The 26,050-nt window shown below is 39.8% G+C and overlaps 2 protein-coding genes and 1 long non-coding RNA gene across 4 annotated transcripts in view; 2 read left to right on the top strand and 1 right to left on the bottom strand.

Annotated features, from left to right (window-relative positions):
• The window catches only part of grm2a (glutamate receptor, metabotropic 2a), a 30,952-nt gene extending 11,603 nt beyond the window's left edge, over positions 1 to 19,349 (top strand). The window contains exons 3-6 of the mRNA XM_044218846.1: positions 10,222 to 11,059; positions 12,949 to 14,012; positions 18,203 to 18,380; positions 18,905 to 19,349. Coding sequence (XP_044074781.1) covers positions 10,222 to 11,059; positions 12,949 to 14,012; positions 18,203 to 18,380; positions 18,905 to 18,978 — 2,154 coding nt within the window. The 3' untranslated portion in view covers positions 18,979 to 19,349. The remainder of the gene's footprint in view (positions 1 to 10,221; positions 11,060 to 12,948; positions 14,013 to 18,202; positions 18,381 to 18,904) is intronic.
• On the bottom strand, positions 5 to 21,093 carry LOC122886550. The gene is made up of 5 exons (XR_006380384.1): positions 20,965 to 21,093; positions 19,660 to 19,828; positions 18,185 to 18,387; positions 12,141 to 12,248; positions 5 to 2,479 (listed from the first exon to the last, which is right to left on the bottom strand). It is a non-coding gene; the product is annotated as an uncharacterized LOC122886550 (long non-coding RNA).
• Positions 20,182 to 26,050, top strand: parp3 (poly (ADP-ribose) polymerase family, member 3). 2 transcript variants are annotated; one of them, XM_044218868.1, is made up of 11 exons: positions 20,182 to 20,330; positions 21,622 to 21,833; positions 21,981 to 22,106; positions 22,532 to 22,711; positions 22,902 to 23,028; positions 23,518 to 23,741; positions 23,826 to 23,981; positions 24,115 to 24,201; positions 24,281 to 24,458; positions 24,567 to 24,710; positions 25,026 to 26,050. In XM_044218868.1, the coding sequence occupies exons 2-11, from the start codon at positions 21,639 to 21,641 to the stop codon at positions 25,193 to 25,195; spliced, it is 1,587 nt and encodes a 528-aa protein (XP_044074803.1). In that variant the 5' UTR covers positions 20,182 to 20,330; positions 21,622 to 21,638; the 3' UTR covers positions 25,196 to 26,050. The 2 variants fall into 2 exon arrangements, with proteins under 2 accessions (XP_044074803.1, XP_044074793.1); XM_044218858.1 differs by lacking the exon at positions 20,182 to 20,330 and adding an exon at positions 21,062 to 21,212.

Below are 26,050 nucleotides of genomic sequence, written 5' to 3'. Positions count from 1 at the left end.
GAAAACAAGTGGGTGGACTGTCTACATTGTATCGGCAATAGAATCAATAATTTTCTATTTGCTGTTGAAGATCATCTTTGTTTCATGCCATTAAATTTGTTGGTCAAAAGCTACATTAATTTTGTCAGACAGTGCAATTACATAAGGTGTATTTAACTGACAGCAGCTACAGTGGGCTTGAGAGAGAGAGACAGAGAGAGGAGGGAGTACAAGCAAGAGCGAGATTGTGATAGATGGTCATATAACTGTCCATTTAGACTTAAGTACCATGTGCAATTACCCCTTGCGAGATGTTAACACAGGGACTTAATGAGTATCAGTTCCGCAAGGAGGATCTGTTTACCTGTATGCCCATACGCTTGGCTGATCTAATTTAGAAGATCTCTTTCTCTTTCCCGGTAATTCACACTTCAGCCGTGGTCCTGTCAGAGGCAGACGTGCTACAGATGTTGCGCTCGGGACAGGCTGACAGAATGACTAGTGACGGCATGATTACTCTCAGCAGCAGTGCTCCTTTCGGCTCAAGCTGATGTGATGAAAGCTCTGCTAATTGGGTCTCCGAATCTTCAGCTGTAATATGGCTGCCACATCAGTGTAATTTCAAATCATTGTGAAAAGAGGTAGTGTGTCATGTGGAATTGAGATTTGTAAATATCCACAAATATACATGCCTTAAAGCATTACCTTAAACTCATCATCCTGGCTCAGTCAGCCAGAGGACCGTGTCTGCTGTCTCGGCTGAAGAGCATGGTTCACCTCACTCGAGACACGCAGCCTCATGTTCCAGATATCTGCTTGTTTGAAGACAGGAACACACTGCTGCCTATCCAGAAATAATAATTGGCTTCAGATAATTGATAAACCATAGATACTATAGGAACCCCTGCCTTTGTTTTTAATAGCTTTCCCCAGTGGGTACTTCAGGACAATAGGCTGGTGGTGGCATCCTTCCATACATTTTAGTCATTATTTGTAGACAGTGGCCAGCAGTAGACATGTAAGCACTGATATGCCAACAATAAATGAATCACAGTAAATAGCTGCTTCAGTGTCTATCAGCTGTCATACAAATGTTTTCTCAAGTGGGCCTGTGAAAACCCTGTCTGTATTTTGGAGACAAGTTTAGAGCAGTGTGTTAAAAATAAATTCATATATCTACTTTTATTCGAATGAGTAAATGCTACTATTAAAAGTATGTTAGGTTTAATATTCCCAGATTGTACTGGAACTCTGCAAACATCTGTTTTTCATACTTCCAAAACAAATATTTTGGTCTCCCTGCTGACAAAACACAATGCCAAAAGTACAGCACAGTACAATGATACATTATACGGGTAGAGAGCTCCTGGGAAATAATGGAAGAGGAGGATTCATAGCACCTATATTGGGATTCCTGGTGAAAAGGACAGTTTGGAAATAAAGAATTTGATAAACGAGCTGTAATTTTAGTGAAGCATTGCATCTGGGGCTCCTCAGAGAGTTTGTGGTAATTTATGGATGTACTATTACAAGCCTGAGGTCTGAGGTCTGCCCTAGCTTCTCACTGAATCTTCCTCATCAGTGGGAGTGCACCACAGGACACAGTTCCCTTTCTCACCATGAATAACCCTCTACATTATAATGCAGTTCAGTTATGAGGTGTGCTAGCTCTTGCTCTTTCTCTTGGCTGGTTGGTGAACATCTAATCATGTCAGACGACTACACTCACAGTCTCGGGAACTGTTAATTTGCCTTATTTTTTTAATCACTTGCTAGCTTTTCAAAATGAATTGTGATCCTTGCAACGGATTTAATCTACCTGATGTTTTAAAGATTTGCTGTGTGAGATGTGCCCTTTGAAAACAAGACAAGGTGTATCTGTTTACACGTGCTGCTGTATTTTCAGGGGCAATTTTACTACACAAAGATATGCATTTGGGGCATGTGAATATGTGGCATTTCTGTGCTGCCGCTGGTTGTTGCTCTGCAGATACCATCTCCACATAATGTTTCTGTCCTTTGTAGCTGCCTGGTTTGTGCATAATCTATAGCCAGTCAGACCTTTGGGTGAACCAGCCTGGCTGTGTGAAAGGCTACCATGCCTTCCCTTCTGTGTGAACGGCAGGTGGTTAAGTCAGATGTGTGTATTTCACCCCAAAGAGAAGGCAGTTACAGGACAACCAACAATATTAGTCTAAAGACCCTTATTGCCATGGCGACATGGTGGAACACGGTGAACTGACAGGTGGTCAGAACGCCGAGTGCTGTCTAAATCTGTCACAATGAAGGAGCGTGTTGCTGTGCTGCTGGTGTTGTGGTGTGACAATCGCAGATATGGGGGCGAATCTGGCTGCAGGCCTAGCCTAGCCATGCTGGCGTTACATGGGCACAGATTGAATTAAGTGTGGAGGCGAAGTTCTATGACGCTCTTGCAGGCTAGCTCCTGTCTTCCCCATCTGTGGTTGCTGCCGGGCTGTCTGGTGGTTTGGCAGAGGTGTGCCTGCACACAGAGGATGTAGAGGGATCGAATGAGAGATCGTGTTTCACAGAAACACTGAGACAGTGACATGCAGATATGATCACGGGGGTGAGGGGATGTGTAGTGAGTCACATGGCATCATATTCAAAATCAAAAGCCTGTATCTTAAAACAGTCACAGGGAAGTCTGTGATGCCATCTGGATAGTTTGAATGAATCTACTTGTAGAAATATTTATGTGATTCAAGTGTTTAGCTTTGAACTTCCCTTCCCTGTGGTCTAAACAGCAAGCTATCAGCGCAAGGTGAGTAATGACCTTGTGATGGTATGTTCAGTACATTCAGCATCTTCATTCTTGTGTGCTGCAGTACTGACAAGATAAATGTTTACCTACAGTACAAGATATTCCGTACAGTTGTTGCATACTGAAAGCAAAAATGCTTTAATCATACAATCTCAACAATCATCAACAATCTCCAAAACACTGTCAGTCTGCATCCAGTATATGGTTTTTTCTGGATATAGCTGCTATAAAGAGGAAACATTAGTCTTATTGCTCCTTGGTGTCCTAAAGTTGTGGGTTAATCAGAAATGTATTACATTCCACAATTACATTTCAGGAACATCTAGCCTTGGGGCTGGCTTCTGATTAATACATGAAAGGGACTCCACTTTTGTTACCCCAACAGCAGTCTATGCTGCTAAATATGACTCACTGGTAAGAGAGCATCCCCCAGGAAAAACATCATAATCACCAGGGCGCATTAGAGGAACAACACCTCTAGAATGTCAACTACTCAAACGCTCACTGAACTATTCTCAGGCATGAAACACAGAGAGAGGGAATTTCTGGAACCAATCTGCAAACAATGAAAAATTACCTACTCTGACCTTTCAGAGCAGCGCACAAAAATCAATGTCTGGAAGTGGAAACCTGTCTTGTTCCAGGGTATTTGGATGAAAGCTCTTATTGTGTAATGGTACCTTTATTAACTAATTAACTAGAATACTTTAGCGCACTGTGTGAGATGTGGTTATTTTTACTGATCAGTGAGACAAGAGAAGACACACTCACAAGGATGCATGCTGCAATTTAAAGATATAGATCCTGATATGAACACACTGCTTGACATTTGCAGACTAAACTGTGTGAGCGGAATAATAAGGTAAATTTATGAGCTTTCAGCAAGCTCAAGCATTCCATTTTTATCATCCACTAACAAGCCTATGTATAGATTCAATTCAGTTTAATTCAGTTGGGCTTTATTGGCATGGGAAACAGATGTTAACATTGCCAAAGCATGTGTGAAATAAAAACATAAACAGAAAAAAAAGTTGAATTAGAATAAAAAAAATAGAATTGTCTCCATCTGCAGGTAGACAATGCCAATCTCTGGAGCATACATGCGTCATACAAAGGATTTAAACATGGATACATACATGACAGAATTCATGCCAGAGAGAACAATAATGATGAAACGTATCAGTAAAGCCATGCAGTGAAAATGCATTATTCATGGCTAAAAGTAAAGAACGTGCTCCCAAAATGGTAAATAATTCACATATGATTAGATTATTCAGTGCCTTGGCAGAACCCACTATTTGTGCAGTTGAAAGACATATCATGTCCACCTCACAAACTCAATGAATGTTCCCCAATTACAGATTTGAATGACAGGAGGATGTCAGCTGAATCCCAATTTGGTTTCTCATGTATGTGGATTTTTAGTTGACCTGAAACTTACCAGGTTTCCTGCTGGATCGCAATGAGCATGTCTGTGATGTTTGACAGAACAGAACCGATTGTAAAGAGATGATAATGCACTGAGTCACAGAGGAAAGAAATGAAATGAATGGAAGCAAGTACACGTCAGAACCTGAGTTACTGACATTGTAAATGAATGGAAGTACAGCTATCGCTTAACATGTGGTGTAGTCTGAATAGTTTGAGACTCTGGGGGCTTTGAAAGACTGCTGCAGCATAAAGGAGATTCACATTCTCCAGCAGGATGAGGGGGCAGGACCTGATCAAAAAACATCCTTGCTCTAGGTATCTAACAGTTCATATTTCCACCCTGTTCAGCTGTTGCCAAGCAACTAAATCATAAGAAATAAACTAATAATGATACACTATGGGTACGCTGTATGTGCATGCATGTCTGCTCCTCATGTATGTGTTCGCATGTGTGTTTCAGAGTGCTGCAGTGAGCCGTGTATGTGTGATACTGAGTGGAGCTAAGGACTGCTGCTCTGGGAATACAGTGTTATTGCTATAGAAGCACACTGAGACAGTCTTCTGGGAAGAGCAGATGGGCTTTTCATGTAGAAAAAATCATGACATCTCTACAAAGTAGGGCTGATATTTCCTGGACCAGGACACTCTCTCAGTCTCTTATTTCTGTGTTCCTGTATATCTCTAGTGCTGTTATTTGACTGTTACCCCGTGTCTCTCCTCACATTCCTTACTTCTTTCTTTATTTCTTTCTCTTTAATACCTCTCATCCAAAATATAACGACATGTTAAGCAGACACAAAATAAGTGCAGTATGTGAAATGTGCTGGAGATGTGCATCTCCGAAGCATCAAAGAATATTTAAAAAAAAATAAACTGCATTTCTATTTAATTTTTAGTCAATTATACCAGTAAATTCTACACTTCCGGCATTTGTCAGGGCAAAACATTTCTATAAACTATATTGGTAATTTTCTTCTATAAAGTTTTTATCATGTATAAATAGCTGTTATGCTGTGTTATACAACTGTATTTTGACATTTCACATGGGCAGTCTGAATTATTCTAGCTCATGGTGTTCTCTGGGCCTTAGGGGTATCTATGGAAACAGTATACGACAGCTGAAAAGAACAATCCTGTTAATCTGTGTCTCTGTGTCAAATGCAGCTACCAGGTCCTGTATACTCTCATTGCTTGGGAGGAAACCACTTTCACTGCAATCTGCTCAGTAACAGACTCTGCAGTGCAAAGCCACACTGGGCCACTTCTTAATTTCCTTAATTAAATAAGGTGCTGTCTGATGCAGGATGATCCCTATAGCTGAAAGTGTGAGACTGTAAGCTGTACCATGTGCCTAAAACCTCAGGCAGTTAAGAAATAATGGTAGTTATTTAATATATGTTTGCAGTTTAGTTTTATGAAAGAACATCAGATCTGCTTTACCTGCAAGCAACAATTCCTATTTTGGGAGTCCCCTTGTGCGTAAACTCTGAGATTCTGTAACCCTCCTCTTGTCCTTCCTTCTGTCTAAATAAAAATGAGAAAGGCCAAAAAGGGCTGACCACTTGGTTTTCCTTTTAGTACTGTAACCATTACAAGCACAAAAAAAGTCACACAGATACTACGACTAAGAGAAAAAGGGTTCTGATACATAAATCAGTATAGTGCAACTGTCATCAAACCTTATCTTACACCATTAATAGATGTTACAGGTCAGTTTTGACCAGTGGAATGATTAAACTACGGCATACATGTCATTTAAGTACCTTTTGTAGTAACTAATCAGCAGGTGAAATAACTAAATTTACTGAAAAATACTATCTTAAATACTTAACTAAATTAACTAAAGGCTGTTTTCCTCTTACATTTCCTGTGCATACACATGCATAATTACATTAATTTACTGTAAACAGCAGAGACAATGTCTGTCTATATGTTGGACATGTTGCTATGCACACATACTGAATTCTGTTGCACTGAAGGAGATTTGCAAATCGGAAAACACAAGTGCAATTTGCTGAATAACAATGTCTGCAGGATATAAACTTGCCATAGAAGCCCTTAGTGCATTGCACATCTCTCCATCTTTTGGCTCAGCATTTCTGGTGTCATGTGACTTATTCCTCAAGCTCTTCTTGTCCTCTAGTATCTTAAGCTCCAGGACTTTTATGCTCCTTTGAACCCGTTACAGTTGAGATTCTTGAGTGAGAATCCTTGTGCAGTTGTAACTAGCAGGTGGCCCATCACTCCACTATGGCAACAAAAAAAGAACTCTGAGAGATCTCAAAATATATGATCATAATTGGTCGAAAAGAAGAACCATGGAGATCCATATCTCCATAATGCTCCACATCTACCTCCTGAAATGGTCTCTACACTCACAACGTGTCAGTCACAGGCTTTGGCAGGTGGAAGGGTCTTGGCTTTTCATATAAGCCTTGTGAACATCTATATAATGATTTCCAATAGCCCATTGTATTGGTGACACATCTGACACTGTGCTTTATAACCTCCATATGCCACATATAAGTGGATTACTCAACTGGCATAGAGCTCCCTTTAATACCCTGCGAAAAATGACTCATTCACCACTGCAAGCATATCCAAATTTCAGCAGAATGGCTGAATAATGTTGCGTTGTTTTTTTTATTTTTTACTTTTGTACCTGTGCAGAGAAAATTATCACATTGACACAACTATGCCAGGCACCCAATACCAATATTTATATCACAGGTTAAATATTACCTCTGTCAAATAATATATCAATGTACAGTCAAAGATTCTACAAAGAAAATTTCTAGCTTAAAGTCGTATCTAAACTTACACGTACATCCCCATTACGTTAAACCTACGTAAAACCTAACCAACCTACGATGGTTAAGACCCTCAGCTTAAGAATCACACATATTCTGACTGACCTGGATTCAAATCCCACCAGAACCTCCTGTATCTTCCCTACAGGAGCCCTCTCAGCCTTTCCGACTGCCTTTGTGTTAAAACATACCAACGGCAACCAGAATGGGTCCACGCTCTTTAAAGTGAACAAAAATGTCTATCACAGCAATTTTATGAAGTTGTTAACTTATTTAAAACCTCTCACTGTTCAGTCAGCATCTATCTGTCTAATCATCCTCAAGCAAATATTTTAGACTTTAACTTATCTATACCACCTACAGACCTATTCATGTGTTTCTTACCGTCTTTTTAGGTGAAACTCTAACTGCTGGTTTCTGCAAAGATTTTGACTTTATATCAGGGTTACATGTCCTTGAAAAATACAAGTTATTGTTAATATGGAAAGGTATTTCTGGTTTACAATTCCTCAAATATACTGCTTTTTGTTTTCTGAACACATGTTAAAGGAGCCTGAGAGATCAAGGAAAAGATTTTTTTGAGTGATGTCACATGGTAATATAATGAAAATGTTAATGGCTGAACTCTGTAGTCAGGGATTTCCTTTTTTCAGTGCAGAAACATCAGGGAAAATGTTATATTTGGAATGCATTAAGGGTCTAGATTTGAAACATTTTCAACATTCAACATTATTCACAATATATAAAATTATAGTGTCTACAATTAGCAAATGATCTGTTTCATGTAACATGCTGAACCCCTCTAGTCGGTCGGAAATAAAGCTGAGAGATGTTGAATGCTTTGTTATGTGATATAATTGTGGGGGTTGAAAGCAAAGACTAGGTCAATTCACTTAAAGTTCACACAACTAAATCCAAGAAGGGGACTGGCCTGATTGTTAAACAAATTACACATCTTTTGTCATGAAAAATATTCATATGCAAATATAAAGCAATTGTGGAGAAGACCTTCATGAGAATTTATCACAATGGGAATTGGTTCTGCAGTTTTTAATAAAGAATGTGAAAATGATTAATCAGATAGTGTTTGTGTGTCACTTGCCACTTTAGATCATACTTTGATTTGTTCCTAAGAGAGCGAGCACACTGCTGCCAGCTGTTTCACCACATGTTGAGAAAGGCTTGTCAAGGCAGTTTAAGCTGAGAAACGATTTTATGTAAAAATGTGATTATTAGCCTGTCAGCATAATCAGGGTTTCTCCAGCTGACCTGAAACTCTCAGAGGGAACCAACCTTTGAACTGATATGAAATGCTCACTCATGTGTTTCAACAATCTAGATGCTCCCTTTAATTTTTCAGTTGCTATGCCACAGATGAGACAGAAATAGCTCTAATGTCGAACTGGTAAATCTGCATTGCCTCTGTATGACATTGCTTGGGTGGCGGTAAAGAAATTGAGCCCGTCGCTCTTGATTGTGCTGTTGTATTTTATTTTTCTGTGAAATGTTCTCTCATTAATTCCAATAAATCTAGTGGTCTGGAAATCACTGCCATTGGCTCATTTAATATTTATCGCTCAGATTCTGCAGAATAACAAAGATCCCATGTTTAAAATCCATTAAGGCACATCACATTAGCTTTATTGTAATGTCTCAGTGCACTGCCCTCTTTTTCAGTGGGGGTATATACTAATCAACAAAGTGTCTGCTAATCCTGCTTGACTTGACCTGTCTGTTCATATGTACTGGCGCATTTGGTCTGGGTTTTAAATATGTTGAATGTTAGACTGTTCTCCACACAAATCAAGTAATTTAGCAATTTTTGTGACCAATACACACATGCTATTTGCATACTGGCTACAGGAAGGAACTCTTGCCACATCATACTAATATACAGTATATATACTGTATATGTATAATATCTGGTTTTACTATATGTGTGCCTTTTAATTGTGATTTACAGTAGTCACATCACATCAAGTTTTGTTTTGTCCTCCCCAAAACGTATTCATTCGTATATCATTTGTAGAAACTGCTGGCCAGTTTTCAAGAATTTTATTCAGTAAAGATATATCCAAGGTGGTGGACCTTATAATGTTGTCCTGGAAAGGTTAATCTGGCTTTAAGCAAAGTGAACAAAGAGTATTTGTTCACGCAGGGACTCTTCTCCAACAACAATTGCATCATTTGTAGTAATCCATAGTTATAACAAGATGACAATTATCTGGGTAAAAGAGAGAAGATGGAATTTCCCCATTCCATACCTAGCATATCATACTTATGATACTTGACAATATAGCAATGATAAATTAAACTCAGAGTGGATGCATTTGAATGCGAATTTTCTCTCTGACTTTCTTAGGAATGATTCATTGGCATTCAAGATGTTGTGCCATGAGTGTGCTGGTGTGAGAGCCAGCATTAAAGCCAACCAGATTTAGGTTGGCATTCTTTTGACTGATCAGACCGGCTCCCCTTAGGCTTCCACAGAAGTGCCTGAAGCAAAAGCTAGTCAGTAGCTGCTTCTGCACACTGTGTACAGTGTCACGACACTGACAAAACCTATTACAGAGAAAACGCAGTTTCAACATTCTTTGATACTTTGAATCCCTTTCACTTCCCAGTCCCTGCCCTCAACCCCTCGCTAGCTCTCCTTGTCTACTTCTATCTTCTTTCCAAAGCAGAGCAAAATGCAGCTGAAAATGTGTTCATATTTGTAGTACAGCAAATTCTATCCATTGTGACTAACACCTGTAGCCACCCAGTCCTCTGTACATACTGTACTTTTTGGTTAACATTGTTGACAGCATTACAGATCAGAAAAGATAAGGTAGACAGGCAGTCCCCTTAATTGTTACAGGCAGGATCTCGCTACTCAGTCAGCAGGAGAGTTAAGTTGTGAAAGGCCCAGCAGGGAACCAGTGAAGAAATGAAAGATTGAATGGGGTGAGACTAATTGCATCTGCAGGGGAAAAAACATGTAGTGTAGCCAATTTCATTAATTTATTTAATGATGAGCAATTAAAACAATTCCCACAGTTGGTAGGTGTATGTTTTCTGTGTGAACTGTAATAATTTAATGACCAGTTTTCCAACTAATATATCATAATAATATGCATATTAATACTTACAGTACCCGTAATGAAGATTTACTGATATTGTGTGAAGACTGATTCAGGTAATAAACATAATCATTCTGGTTTCTTTCACTTATTCCAGGTGGCCAACCTGCTGCGACTCTTCCAAATCCCTCAGATCAGCTATGCTTCCACCAGTGCCAAGCTCAGCGACAAGACCCGCTATGACTACTTTGCCCGCACGGTGCCCCCTGACTTCTACCAGGCCAAGGCCATGGCAGAGATCCTGCGTTACTTCAACTGGACGTACGTATCGACGGTGGCATCAGAAGGTGACTATGGCGAGACTGGCATTGATGCCTTCCAGCAGGAGGCTCGTGCCCGCCAGATCTGCATTGCAACTTCAGCCAAGGTGAGCCGCTCCATGAGCCGCTGGAGTTACGAGAACGTGATCCGCTCCCTGCAGCAGAAGTCCAACGCCAAGGTGGTCATCCTGTTCACGCGCAGCGAAGACGCCCGTGAGCTGCTGGTGGCAGCCAACCGCATGAACGTCACCTTCACCTGGGTGGCCAGTGATGGCTGGGGAGCACAGGAGAGTGTGGTGAGAGGTAGTGAGGCTGTGGCCGACGGGGCGTTCACCATTGAACTGGCTTCCTATCCGATCCCCCAGTTTAATGACTACTTCACTGCCCTGCACCCGTACAACAACACCAGGAATCCCTGGTTCAGAGAGTTTTGGGAAAACCAGTTCCAATGCAGCCTCCATGATCTGGGCTGTGGGAAGCACTCACTCCGCGAGGCTCCGTTTCAGCCAGAATCCAAGATTATGTTTGTAGTGAATGCTGTCTATGCAATGGCTACTGCCTTACATAACATGAGGCAGGCCTTGTGCCCCAACTCCACCAAGGTGTGTGAGGCTCTTAAACCTGGCAACGGCAGAAAGTTTTACAGGGACTACATTCTCAAGGTTAAGTTTGAGGGTGAGTAAAATCTTGATGAACTAATATTATTACAGTGTTACTTAACAGATATGATTTTTCATGCTGTAAAGCAGCTTCCTTTTTCTCATTATTCCGTCATCTATATGAAACACCATACAAACTAAATATTTAATTTTCCCAAGTGCACTCTGCATGTATTGTATGCTGCCAAATTAGGTTATATCAATTTAGATTCATTGTACCAATTCATATAAAATGCTGAATTAGTGCAAGAGTAATTCTACATGTTTATACACTGCAGCTGCAGATAAGCTCTGTAATGATTCAATTTGCAAAGATGAAACTACTTCCTCACCCTCATGATTAGATGCTCCTTTTTTTCATGCATCTCGACTTCAGTGTGACTCGAGAGAGGGTTCTTTAGTTTGAACACTGGAGATACTGATCATGCAAACATTATTTATTTTCTGCTTGTCTACTCAAATGACAGACCCCAACAATTCAAATGCTCTCACTTTCGTAAATGAGCTGTATTGTCTTTCTATCTTTCGATTTATGGAAATACTGACATTTTCATTGATGGGAGATAGAGGTGGACCTTGGTGCTCTTATCCAGCTGTGCTTTTCTGCTCTTCATGATTTGTTACCAAAAAGAATACCCAAAGGATTTTACTATCCAGAGACTTAAAATGGGATTAGAGGCCTTAAATTAGTCAGTCCCTGCAGGCATCACAACACCCCAAGGAGGAAACACACAGAAAGGTGGTTCACATTTTAAAATCATTAGATATAGTAGATTACATGTAAATTTAATTTAAGTACTACATAGCAAAGAATTCTAATGCTCAATAATATATAACATAATGGCTGTTTAATATATTAATCACACTTAGGAAAGTATTATGTTTTTACAATTAAATGATACACATATCATTAGCGCTAAAATGATAAGTCGATTAATCAATTAGTCGATCAACAAAAAAATTAATGGCCACTATAGTATTTTAATAATCAATTAATCGTTCCAGTCATTTCTTAAACAAAAACTGTGGGAAATTATAAGGGGAATTTTTCACTATTTTCCAAAACTTTATGGACAAGGGGCGCCCCGGTAGCTCACCTGGTGAGTCCTTACCGCAGTGGCCTGCGTTCAAATCTAGCCCCTGGACCTTTACTGCATGTCATCCCCGCTCTCTCTCTCCTCCTTTACTGTCTATCTTCGGCTGCTCTGTCAAATAAAGGCAAAAAAAGGCCCATTAAAATTATTAATCAACTAGAGAAAATAATCTGCAGATTAATCGATAAATAAATCTTATACACAGCGGATGTACTCTTAATAAATAAGAAAATAATCGTTAGTTGCAGCCCTTAGTGCACTATTTCCTGACCAGGTATGCAGAAATCTAGCACTGCTACTTCTATTAACATCAATTTAAACTGGATAATGATAGGTCATTTCTAAAAATTTTTAAATGGTGGTTTATTTCAGCCATTGATTTCATGAGGAAAATTCCACATTATTTTATATAATGTGCCATCTGTTCCCATTCCAGTGTTCAATCCAGGAGCTCACATTGTGTGTGCTCAAACATGTTCCATCATGTAAATTGACAATTTGCACCTGTGTCCTGTCACAGTCACTGTTCAGTCTATACTGCGAGACAAATCAAATGTCAGCAGAGACACAAAGAGATGGATTTAATATGAGACTTTCCTAGAAAAACATGCTCTACAAGATATGGGTTCATTGTGCAAAGTCTTGTTGCTCCAAAACAACTGTCCAACTGTCACACATTTAATAAACAAATGGTGATATTTATGTTTTGCTTTCACTTTGACAGTTTTTATATTGTAGTTGCACTTGCCATACGATGGCCCCAGTATACCTTTTATTTTCTAACACTCTCTTGTTTTCTTTTCACCTTCAGCGCCATTTCGTCCACCAGACACAGAGAATGTAGTCCGCTTTGATGCCTTTGGGGACAGCCTCGGTCGTTACAACATTTTCCACTACCACAAAGAAGGTGAACACTATGTCTACCGTAAGGTCGGCTACTGGGCTCAGAGCCTGACGCTGAACACTAGCCTGATCCCATGGGCTGGCCAGGTTGCGCCAACCTCCCAGTGTAGTGACCCCTGCAGGAAGAACGAGGTGAAGAGTATGCAGCCTGGAGATGTGTGCTGCTGGATCTGTATCCCCTGTCAGCCCTACCAGTATTTGCAGGATGAGTTCACCTGTGCTGACTGCAGCTTTGGACAGTGGCCCCTGGCCAACCTGACAGGCTGTTATGACCTGCCTGAGGAGTACATCCGCTGGGAAGATGCCTGGGCCATTGGACCCGTCACCATTTCCTGTCTAGGGATGATGTGTACGTTCTTCGTCATTGGCCTCTTCCTTAAACACAATGAGACACCCGTGGTGAAGGCCAGTGGACGTGAGCTCTCCTACATTCTTCTGCTGGGAGTGTTGATGTGTTATAGCATGACCTTCATCTACATTGCCAAACCCTCCACGGCAGTTTGTACACTGCGCCGGCTAGGCCTAGGCACCTCCTTTGCTGTGTGCTACTCAGCCCTCCTAACCAAGACCAATCGCATCGCTCGGATCTTCAGCGGGGTGAAGGATGGAGCCCAGCGGCCTCGATTTATCAGCCCGGCCTCCCAGGTTGCCATCTGTGGTGCACTGATCTCCTGCCAGCTGGTAGTGGTGGTAGTCTGGCTGCTGGTGGAGACCCCAGGGGTGAGAAAGGAAGTGAGCCCGGAGAGGAGAGACGTGGTCACCCTCAAGTGTAACAGCAAGGACTCCAGCATGCTCATGTCTCTCACCTACAACTGCATCCTCATTATCCTCTGCACGGTCTACGCCTTCAAGACCCGCAAATGCCCCGAGAACTTCAACGAGGCCAAGTTCATCGGGTTCACGATGTACACCACCTGCATCATCTGGCTGGCTTTCCAGCCTATTTTCTACGTTACTGCAAGTGACTACAGGGTAAGTTACGTTAGGTTATACATGCTTCACGAGTAAAATAATCACTACACACGTTTCTCATATCATTAAAATGATACTTTATTCTTTAATAAATTAAATACATGCAGTGGAAATTATTTGTATCAAAGTATTTGTTCAAATGGCTTTAGGTTCTTAATCTGAGCAAAATACATCCTAGCAGATAATAACTTCTTCTGGGGTTGAATTTGGATTTTATATGCATGAAATCACAAACTAATGTCAGCTAGTATTGAATCAGCAGTCAGCTGTGTCTGTGTTGCCCATGGCTCTTAGGAATAGGAATATATATTCTTTATTACTGCATTGCTTTAATTCTTCATAATTAGCTGCATACTAAAGATTGTCAGGTGCTCTCCAAGACAAGAACCTTTACAGCCTTATTTTACCATTGAAGTTTAAATATTAATGAAGTGCGAGTAAATGATAAAATATGTATACTCAAGTCATGGAGAAGTGTAACAGAGTGCCAAATATCTTGCACAACAAAACCCCAGTTCTAGTGGTGGTACAACTTACATAGTGTTTTTTCAAGAAGTATTCTAGACAGTGATTAAAATGAACAAGTGAAATGGAAGGAGGACATAGCAGCTCCTTCACATCCTCCCTAAAATAAAAGCTTATGGCAGGAAGTAATTTGATCCCTCACACCCCCAGCATTTCCACAACTAAACCTAACCCCAAAGAAGGTTTTAAACTACTCCATCCACAATTACTCTAATTTAAAGGTAAATGCCCCCAGTGCCAAGCCATACTGGCACTGCGTCAGGCACACATTCCATTTATTCCATACAGTACTTATGAGGAATAAAACATTAGACAGACAGACAGACAGACAGACAGATAGATACATAGATAGATAGATAGATAGATAGATAGATAGATAGATAGATAGATAGATAGATAGATAGATAGATAGATAGATAGATAGATAGATAGATAGATAGAAAGATAGATATGTGTAATGTGGTTAACAAAGCAAAATGGGGACTGACAAGATAAACAGTGTTCAGTTTCTGACCCTGTGTGCTGATGGTCATCTGCAGACACAGGAACATACTGTACACTGAATTGATAGAACTTCAGAGAAAAGAGTGTCCTGAGTCATGGGGTTTTATTCCTCTGGGATCTGAACAGTGAGAGAGAGAGGCAGAAGGGAGAAATAGACAGAGGAATCCCCTGACACAGCTGCCTCTGCAGAAACATGGAGAAGGCAGGCCATGGCACAACCATGAGGGCTTAAAGGGGACTGAATGTCCCCGTGTGTCCCTGTGAGTAGCTGTGTGGAATGGAGTGTGAAAGACTGGGATGCTGAGTCCCAGCTGTGCCCTCTGTCCTGGGACTCCAGTGAAGCTCAGAGGAACCCTTCCTCCCTGCCCTCCAGGCAACGCAAGCAATTCACAGCCAGAACGGGCTCATCAGCTAGACGCAAAACTCCCCTTTGACCGATGAATAATTACTGAAGCAACTGAGTTGGCACAGTGTCTCTAGTTTTTCACAGGCGGGGACATATTACTAGTGTTCTCCTAGTTTTACACCACTTCTCAAATTGTTGTCACAGCCTGATGCAAATCTCCAGCTGAATAACAAATACAGATTTGATTGTGGTCTGTCATGAAATGTTAAAGTAAACAAAATACAATCTACTGAACCATGAATAACATATTTGATTATCATATGAAATATTGAAGATTTTTTACGCACCCTGAAGGAGAGGGCTTTCCTCATATGCCAGTGCTGGCCATCTCATCTCACCAGCAAACACAACTGATTAAACAGCCACTGCAGTCAAAAGTCACAGCACTTCTATGAAAACACTGAAGGCTACAGACAGTACTAAAAGACAGAAAAGTATTGCCTGTGATCTTTATAACCGCTGCCCCTCACATTAACGGATCCTTTCAAGACCAACCTTTCCTGAATAATTTTTAATCTCTGTCAGTTAAGCTCCTTTGACTTTGTATTTTTGGCTCTAGATTTCTATAAAGCCCACTGATGGTGTATCAGCTCTCATATTGTTCAAAAAAAGGGTTGAACCAGGAAGTGCCTCTCTACAGAATGTACTGCCCTTAGAGGATATACAGGAATAAATCTAGCAACGCAGCATTAGTGGAGGAAATGCAATTACAGCGGTACACTGTCTAGATCAGCTGATGAAACCAGTGGGGATCAGGTATGGCATTCCTTTTCATACCATAATTTATTTAGTTTTTTGCAAAAAAATGCTCATTAACATAAATCAACTCAACAAGTCACACACTGGTCTCCATCAGTGAATTACTTGCGAGTTTTGTCAATTGAAAATCTATGCCAGCCTACCAAGACTGGCTTGTGGCTGGTTGATCCAATGAATCCAATAAAGCTTTTCAATAAATGTACAGCACGAAGCCCAATAAAAGGATGAATCTCATCTTCACTGTGAGGTTCTCTGGAGGAATAAAGCTACCTGAAAACAGCAGAGATTATTTATATTTGAAGCAGCAGTGCTGTATTCGTGAAATAAAATAATACCTTCAAAGGCCAAACAGTAAAAAACAACAGTGAACAGAGACAAGCAGAAATTGTAGTAGCCATGCTCAACAGAAGACATCTGGAAATATATTACTGCAAATACAGATTCCTTGTCCTCTGCTCTTCCAAAGCAGCATCTTGTGAATTATTAAAAACACTTAACAGGTCATTCCTATGGAGTACTGTCCCCGGTTTTATTCAAAACAATTTCTGAAATAAGTAAAGGACATTTAGCCTCTGTGCACTTCGGTATTGCTCAGATTATTATGTAGAGACTGTCACTTTACCTTGGTGTGTTATACTTATTCCATGTGTCCAATTATACAGGTCAGATATATAGTAAAGAAAAATGGTAGTGGTAGATTTTTGCAAATTTAAATCTCAACAAAGGACCTCAGCGAGTCAGTGTGTGTTCTGTATTTCAGAGGCAGAATGAGGTGAATCTTAACATTGTTGTTCATTGCACATGGTAACCTGCAATACATCTCAAGATACAGATATAAATTCAGTGATGTATTTGTTTCACCTTACATGGTACACTATGACCTTTAGTCAGTGACCACTATATTGCAAACATATATATCAAATATTAATATTAAATCATTTTTTATAGATGTCTTTATCAATTAGTTCCTCTCCATATAATTTATTATCAATTGATGAATACTATTACAGTAACTAGTAATTATGCATTCTAAGGGAGTAATAAACTGATAAACATTTATGTAAGATGATTAAACACTGTTCTGTAAATAAAAATTGGGTGAACTGACTTTGTGTCAGTTACATCCCTGCCTAACGAACGCCGTTTATTTGTTATTATCATGTTATCTTTGTTGCAGTGTGCACAGCGCAATACTTGGTGCCGACATCTTTAATACCAACATTAGCATTCAGTGTGATGACAGACACCTGCTGTGCCTTGTGAAAGTGGGATGCACCTGCCACACACCACACATTGCTGGGCTGTATCCTGTTATCCAGGAAAAAGCAAAAAGAAAGCTCAGAGGAGATTGGAAATGAAGGAGCACACAGATGACACATAGCAAGATGTGGGGAGGATGAGGGGAAAAAAGGAGCAAGGGTTAAGCTGTTGATTGACAAGCAAATAAACAGATCCCTTAATACCTTTCTTTAGGAGTCCCAGCTGATAGCTTCCTCCTTGCTCCTCTGTTGCACCTGGCTTTGATTCTGAATTATGAAATATGTCTTCTTCTTCTAAGCCCCTTTCTTATTCAAAAGGAATATCCTTGTACACTCGTGATTCCAAATGAGTAGAGTTAATTTAACACTTTCTGGTTGTTTTGAACCTTCCTCTTAGAGCCATATCAGCTCTATGGATGAACAAACACTTGAATAAATTAATACCAAAGAAATGTCATTGAAAATATCAACATTAACACTGGGACTTGAGTAGTGCATGAAAATTAATACTGGCACTGGTGTGAAATTAGGATTGACGCTTTTGACGGTGTATAGGAATTCTCTAGAAATGTGAGTTTACTTTTGTGTTACATAAAAGTAAACTCAAATCACTGAGCATCACTGAGTACTATCTGTGAAATACACAGTAGATGCAGGAGTAAGAGCTTGAAGCAAGATTAGCTAACGATGGTTTTGTTTTTTGAGAGTGAATTTCTCACCTCTCTTTCCTCCTCCAGGTGCAGACCACCACCATGTGCATCTCTGTCAGTCTGAGTGGGTCGGTGGTGTTGGGCTGCCTCTTCACTCCCAAGGTCCACATCATCCTGTTCCAGCCGCAGAAAAATGTCAGCACTCTCAGAGTGGCCACCACCCGCTTCAGCGTCACCACTGGCCCAGGTTCCAGTTTCTCTCAAGGTACCACCTGATATGCAACAACATCATTGTAGCTATTGCTAAGCCCATTATCAAAAACAGTAATACATTACTCATAACTCTTCTGTCACACCTCTAACACTGCCTGTTGTATTCTCTTTACCTTTTTAAAAATCATGCATGGTTCAGATCAGGCAAACCAAAAAGTGTGCCTTTCTTCCATTAAACAAACACTTGGAAAATTTCCACTGGATAAAATACAGAACCTTTCTGTCAATTCTATAAAACAGTAATTGGAGGACAGAGGAGACCCACTATAGTTTCTGGACAATTCATTGAAAATGTGATATTTACACATACATACATAACCGCAAATCACCAGATTTCATTACTTGATTACCATACTGCTAATTAATCTGTAAGCACGTGGTCCTCTGGGCTGTTTACAGTACAGTAGCTGTACTGTGGAAAAGGAATGGCAGCGTCATGTGGCATAAGTTATATACTATATCTGTATTGTGTGTGTAATCCAAAAGAATTTAGAGAGGTTTTTTTATGTTTTGCAGCATCAGCCTCCAATGTTGTTCCAACAGTGTGTAACGGACGAGAGGTGGTGGACTCCACAACGTCCTCCTTGTGAAGATTAGCCGAGTTCCTTTGCCAAGCATTGTAAACAGAGTTATATAATCACTAGTCCTGAATCAGGTGTCTCAGATATTAAAGAGGTCACACAAATGATCGTCCTGACTTTTGTCCTCAAAGTGCTGTGAGTACAATGTCCCGATTATTTTATTTTGTTCTTTGACTCGTAGCGATTTTAAATGAGATGCCAATAAAGTCGCATATAGCCCTTGTTTTTATTGAAGATTCTACTTGCAACAATGGAGTAAATTATAGTAAATCTGTTAAATGTAACATATACAATACGTTTTTAATGTAGATTTTGGTGAACCAGTTTGTGCTTTCTTGTAATTTATGTAAATAAAAATGTGTTTTTTATTGATACCAAAATGATTTATAGTCTATTTCTTTGCACATCATCATGAGATGCATATTCCAGATGATAGTATATGTAAAAATGCTTTAATGGAATAAACCTTGTAGTTTTAGTAACCTGCACAAATCTGCCAAACATGCTGTCATACTACATTGTTACATGTCATTTGTGTAATCGCCTACTGCTGCAAACAGCTAAATATCTATAATATCCTAATTTAACTGCACATATATTGTGCATATATAGTGCTTTTCAACCTCGTTGGACAAAGCACTTTACACTTCTTTACTTTGCCTCTCATTCACCCATTCACACCACTCATACACTGATGGTGACAGAGCTGCAATGCAAGGCACTGGCACGGCCACTGGGAGCAGTTTTGGGTTCAGCGTCTTGCTCAAGGACACTTCAACATGTGGACAGAAGGAGCCAGGGATCAAACCATCCACCCTGCAACAAACGGACGTCCTGCTCAACCTCCTGAGCCACAGCCCTAAAAGAAAACCATATATAAACTTAAGACTTCTGTGGAAGAAATATAATTCAGATAGTCAAGTTCCTTGACTATTTAAAATATAAGTCTAATATTTATCAGCTTCAATTTACACCATCTGACCAAACAAGACCAAACAGTGTACATGGAAATTACCAGCACAAATATCTGCTGCTATGGGTTAAAATCCACCAAATCTGTCCTGGGAATACACACAGCAGTCAGTAGCCCAGATGCTTTGGAAAATAGACCCATACAGTAGCTATGCTTTAACACTGCCATCTTGTGTCCAAATTGTTTGATCTAATCTTGCACATTGCAACATGTATGCAGCCCTGGGGCTTGCTGTAAATAGAGTATTTGCATATGGAGGAAGTGGACAGATAATCGGAGCACTGTCTTACTTTATTAGATCTGCTCAGTGGCCTTCATCAAATTACTGTTATTATATAAACCAGGTACAGCATGTACTGCAGCAACTCCTAAGAACAAGTGTCAACAGGTATGTGAAGGTTAAAGAATATTAAGCTAAATAATATAATATAACGTTACGTTATTCTGAAATGGACAGCTCTGCATAATGAATACTTTTACTTTTGGTACTTTAAGTATGTTTTGATGCTAATAGCTACTTTAGTACTTTTACTTAAGTAAAATTTTGAATGGAGGGTTTTTACTTGGAACAGATTATTTCTACAGTGTGTTACTGATACTTTTACTACTACTTTTTTAAAGATCTGAGTAAGCTTTCAGCTCAGCACTGCCCGTAGGAAGTGGATTTTCATGAAATCTGTAACCGATTTTGGCCCTACTGCTAGTTATTTGTTTAAATGTTGTTAGCAACATAATGCTATTCTAAAAATCCTTATTATCTTTTTCTCTGAAATATCAAATATGTTCAACTGTGAAGCTATGGTGTCTAGATGTTAACAGAAGATAACAGTGAACGTTAACGGTAAACTTGAGACAAGATTAGATTTTCCGTCTGTTTACAGTAATACGTTAACATTTGTAAAGAAAAAACTGTATGAGCGGCGAAGGGAGATTGATGAGTCAAATTAATGGGTTTATTTAATCGGCCAGGCTCCCATTATTTATTATTTAAAAGTTTTTGAGAGGCAGAGAACAATACATACCGGAAGCAGCTAGGTGGCGGTATAGCCGTTAGCTAGCTCTACAGTTCCATCGACTGTCTCCCAACGGCAGCAAGAAGGGAAAATACAGGATAGCTGAGCTCCGCCTCTTCCTCTGACTGTAAAGTGAATGTAAACTTGAGTCAGACCGCTTCCTTCAGCCAGCCCGGTTACAGCTTCGGCAGCGAGGACACCCTGTCTGTCTGTCCGTCTGCTTTCCCAGCCCGACCGACACTGTTTAAAATTAAAAGGTGAGTACCCAGCTGAGGGAAATTCAGTTCGTCTTCGGAATAAACTGGGGAGGGCGTAGGCCCTCTGGCTGCCTTGTTCCAAAACACATCTAAACTACATAATGTTTCTGTGCAGGGACGGTGTAGTCCCTCATTCATCCAGGAGTGTTCCATCGTAGAAAAGGTTTCAGTCGTAGTCATCTGGACACTGTTTTCAGTATCAAGACGTTTCGGCTCCCATCCGGAAGTCATTCTCAATTGTGAAAAAATGGGACGGGAACTAGAAATTTAAGCTACTCTGTGTTACATAAGCCCTGCCCTCGGGAAGGAATCTACCTGAGTATCTGTTAATAGCTAGTTTCACCTGAAACTGACCTGAAAACAGTGTCCAGATGACTACGACTGAAACCTTTTCTACGTTTCTGTGCAGGGTTTTCAGCCAGGATCATGGCACCAAAGAGACGATCTGCTTCTGCTGCCAAGGCAGGTGGCAAGAAAATAAAAGTGGAGCCTGAGACACCAAAGACCAAGGATGCCTTCACTTCTGCAAAAGAGGCCCTTCTGACTGCAGGGCCACAGGTAAAAGGGAAGAGGAAGGTGGATGAGCACTACTCAAAGTTAGGCCCTAACATTGCCCTAGAGGTAAGAAAGATGCTGGGTAACACTAGGTATTCTCACAGCATACATTCACTTACATCAGTGCAAATTACTGAATGTTATGCAATCATATTTAAAGTGAAAAATGTTTTTTTGTGAAATTTGAAAAATGTTCTGTGTTGTCTCCAACAGGTATATGAGGACTATGACTGCATGCTCAATCAGACAAACATTGGACATAACAATAATAAGTTTTATGTCATTCAAGTTCTTAAAGGAATCAACACTTACTATTCATGGAACAGATGGGGTAGAGTGGTAAGTTTTGTCCTGCAACAGATTCCTACTAAACTACCTTCTTTACTTTATTCTATTTTGCTCATTTATGTTATATGAAATTGTTTAAACATTAGCAACTACTGTACTTGTACACATACACTTTCCTGATATTTTATTGTACATGTATCCTTTCCATGTTCCGAAGGGCTTGTTGAAACATATGTCTTTAGTGGATCCTTAATGAGTTCAAATGATTACTGCACACGTTTTGTGAAGAGAAGTGTGTTGACAGTAGTATTTGCTAATGAATATATTATCTTTATTAATGGTAACATTAGCATTACTGATGATGTTTAATATACTGTGGTTTACTTTTGACAGCTCATACAGCGCACATTAGTGTGTTTAATGTTGTTATGTTAAGCAAATTGCCCCTGATTGCCTCATCTCCAATCTAAATTCAGGGGGAAGTGGGCAACGGAAAACTTAACACTTTTGAAGAGCCTGAGCATGCTGTTAAGGACTTTGAGAAAAAGTTTAAGGACAAGACAAAGAACAACTGGTGCGATCGGTCGAATTTTGTGTCCCACCCTGGGAAGTACACCCTGATCGAGGTGGATGGAGAGCAGGATGCTGAGGTCAAGGTAATGTAAATGTACATCTCACTGGAAAATGGAGCACTGAATATGAAACTTAGAAGCACCATCTCGTAGAATCAGTTACCACTATCCATGACTGACTTCATCAAAGAAATTGTTAAAATATTTGAAATCTTTGAAATTCAGTGACAACCTTAGCAAACTCTCACTGGCTGTACTTTTTATAATATTGCAGGTGGACAGTGTCGATGGAAAGACTAAAAACTTTCTACCTTGCACCCTTAACAATGCTACAAAGAGCCTCATCGAGCTAATTTTCAGCAATGACATGTTCAAGGAGGCGATGGAATGCATGAACCTAGGTGGGTGTGTCTCAGTTTACCAACCCTTTAATACAAACAGGTTCATGCGGTCTGCAAAGGTTCAGTGTGCATTAATACCTTTTCTGTAACATGTCTGATGGGCCAGAGGGCCTGTTGCTCTAAATGGAGAGCTAATTTGAAAATCTCTGAGCATTTTGTATATTTCGCTTAACTTGGAGATCAAACAGTGCAGAATGTCACATGTAAATGATTGACCAAAGGGTGAAGTCTGCATTTACACAACACATCCCCTTATCTCAGCATTTTGAACATAATTGATCAGTTTCTTGGACTTTGTTTGCAAGATTATTGTTATTTAACATTTTTTTTCTCACGTTTGGAAGCAAGTGAAATAAAAATTTGCACCTTTTAAAATGGGCAAAATACACAACGTGAGATGCCTTTTCTTAGCAAAAACAAAGAAAACATACAATAACCAGTCTGGTTTGGATTTGTGGTCTTGTGTGTGTGGATGTGGATGTTATACAGACATCAAGAAGATGCCTTTGGGCAAACTCAGTAAGATGCAGATTGCGAAGGGCTTTGAAGTGTTGGAGGAGATCGAGGGAGCCATGAACCAAATAAGCACAAAAGCACGTCTGGAGGAACTTTCCTCAAAGTTCTTCACCACAATCCCACACAACTTTGGCCGGAACAGACCGCCAACCATCAACAGCAAAGAGATTGTGGAGAAGAAGAAAGAGATGCTTATGGTAAGATTTTTTTTATAGATTATATGTTAGAATGAGCTGTCTTTCTATGATGTTTTCTGAGTCCTAAAGTCATGCTCTGTAAAGGTGCTGGCTGACATCGAGCTTGCCCAGACTCTGAAGTCAGAGACCGAAAAGGCTCAGGAAGAGATGATAGAGACAGTTCCTCACCCTCTAGACCAGGACTACAATTCTCTCAAATGCAGGCTCACTCTAATGGACAAAGATGCAGAAACATTCAAGGTACTGTGTCATAAGTGATAATAAGGTTCAGTAAATACAAAGCGCTCGTTCTGTTATTACTGATCTCAGATCATCATCCATTAATGTTGTCCTCTTGTCTACTAATATTAACACAGTTTTTTTGCATTTAAAGATCATAGAAAAATACCTGGAAGTAACTTCAGATGACTATCATAAACCAAAAATTGTCAACGTTTGGGAAGTCGATCGAGAGATGGAGGTAGGAACTACAGTCGATCTTAATTAATGTAATACAGCAGACAAGTCTTGGGACCTAATACATACGTTGCACATTGCAGGGAGAGCGGTTTAGCGAGAATGATAATCTGGAGAATCGGCGTCTGCTGTGGCATGGTACAAACATAGCGGTGGTGGTAGCTATCCTGAAGAGCGGTCTGAGGATAATGCCCCATTCAGGAGGCCGTGTCGGTTGCGGTATTTATTTTGCATCTGAAAACAGCAAGTCTGCATGTTACGGTGAGGCTGTATGAAAATACAGGGATTGAAGAAGATAATGACATTGATTGCAATAATAATGATAATATGGTGTTTGAAAAATAAAATTTTTCTGCCATGTATTTTTAGTGCGCGCCTCTAAAAATACTGGAGTGATGTTTCTGAGTGAGGTAGCCCTCGGCAAAGAAAATACCATCACCAAAGACAACTCTTCCTTGAAGAAGGCTCCTACAGGCTATGATAGTGTGGTGGCACGAGGAAAAGTGGAGCCAGGTACAATACTTCCGAAATTTTATAATACAGTAAAATTAAGCCTATCTTGCTCTCAAGTTCACTGTCAGTATATTGAAAGAGCCATGTGTCTTTGGTGTCCAAAAACATTGTAGTTGTATTTTTAATTTGCACAACAGTAACTCATGAGACATATAAAAGAAACACACAGTTTATGTTCAATATCATGTTATTTCAATCCAATCCTTACTAGTTCTCCCAATATGGATAAAAATGAAAGCATTTGAGAACCACTGTGTTAAATGATATCATGCAGCATCTTTTGTTTGATAAGGTTGTTAACTCCCGTGTTTTCAGATCCCTCCAAGGATGTCTTCATCACCCTGGAGGGCAAGAGGGTTGCTGTGCCGCAGGGTAAGCCCATAGCTCAGCCCCAGTTCTCAAATAGCTACTTCAGCAACAGCGAATATCTCATCTACAAAGAGAGCCAGTGTCGCCTTCGCTACCTGCTGGAGCTGAACATGTAGCACTAATTCAACTCAAGGAAAGAAGCAGGTCTTTTGAAAGCAAAAAGTTCCTCATTCCCTTTATATAAGGGGCTTCCTAAAAAGCTTGGCTATGCTGTTTTCGTATAATGATATGGCTATTGTCTTTATTATTACAGTTACTATGAAGATGTTCCTACCATGATGCATAAATGACTAATAATTCTCTGTGCCTTATATTTTGCACACTAAAACTGGCCTGAGTATGATAGACTGCACTTCCGATATGACACATACTGACACATTGTATTTACTTTTCCCTGTACAATGAAAAAGATTACCTTTTCACTTTTTACTTGATCTTGATTTTTAAATGTCTAAAAGGTTTTTTAGATATTTGCACAGTTTTGTTTGAGGAGCTTACCTTTTACATATTGCATTATTTAATCCAAGTGGTAATGCTAATATAAACCTGTCCCTCAGAAAGAAAATATCTTTGACATGTAAGAGGAATTTACCGCATAACTTTGTAGTTGTATAGACATTTTGAATAATGTTGTATAGTAGAGCAGAAGAAAAAATGACTCTATGCACAGATATGTTTACAGGCACAAGTATAAAGTGCAATTTGTGGTTTATGTTCAGGTACTGTTATAAATCAAAATTTTGTTGCACTGTTGAGAAAGACTCTGAAAGTGTTTCTGCAATGCAAAGTAATGTAACATGTAAGTTATGAATAACCTGGGCAAATGTCTTGCCCAGTAGGTCTTCTAGCTACGTTACAAATGCCACTTTATGGTGTCAGTAATGAGCAGCTTCCTTGAATGTAATTGCCTTTTGTTTTTGCAGACATTACTTGAACCAATTATTAGTTAATAAACTAAAGTGTCTCTTCAA

Source organism: Siniperca chuatsi, linkage group LG2, assembly GCF_020085105.1.
Source record: "Siniperca chuatsi isolate FFG_IHB_CAS linkage group LG2, ASM2008510v1, whole genome shotgun sequence".
Taxonomy (NCBI): domain Eukaryota; kingdom Metazoa; phylum Chordata; class Actinopteri; order Centrarchiformes; family Sinipercidae; genus Siniperca; species Siniperca chuatsi.
The sequence above is the reverse complement of the archived record's forward strand: the minus strand, read 5'-3'. Positions and strand labels throughout refer to the sequence as shown.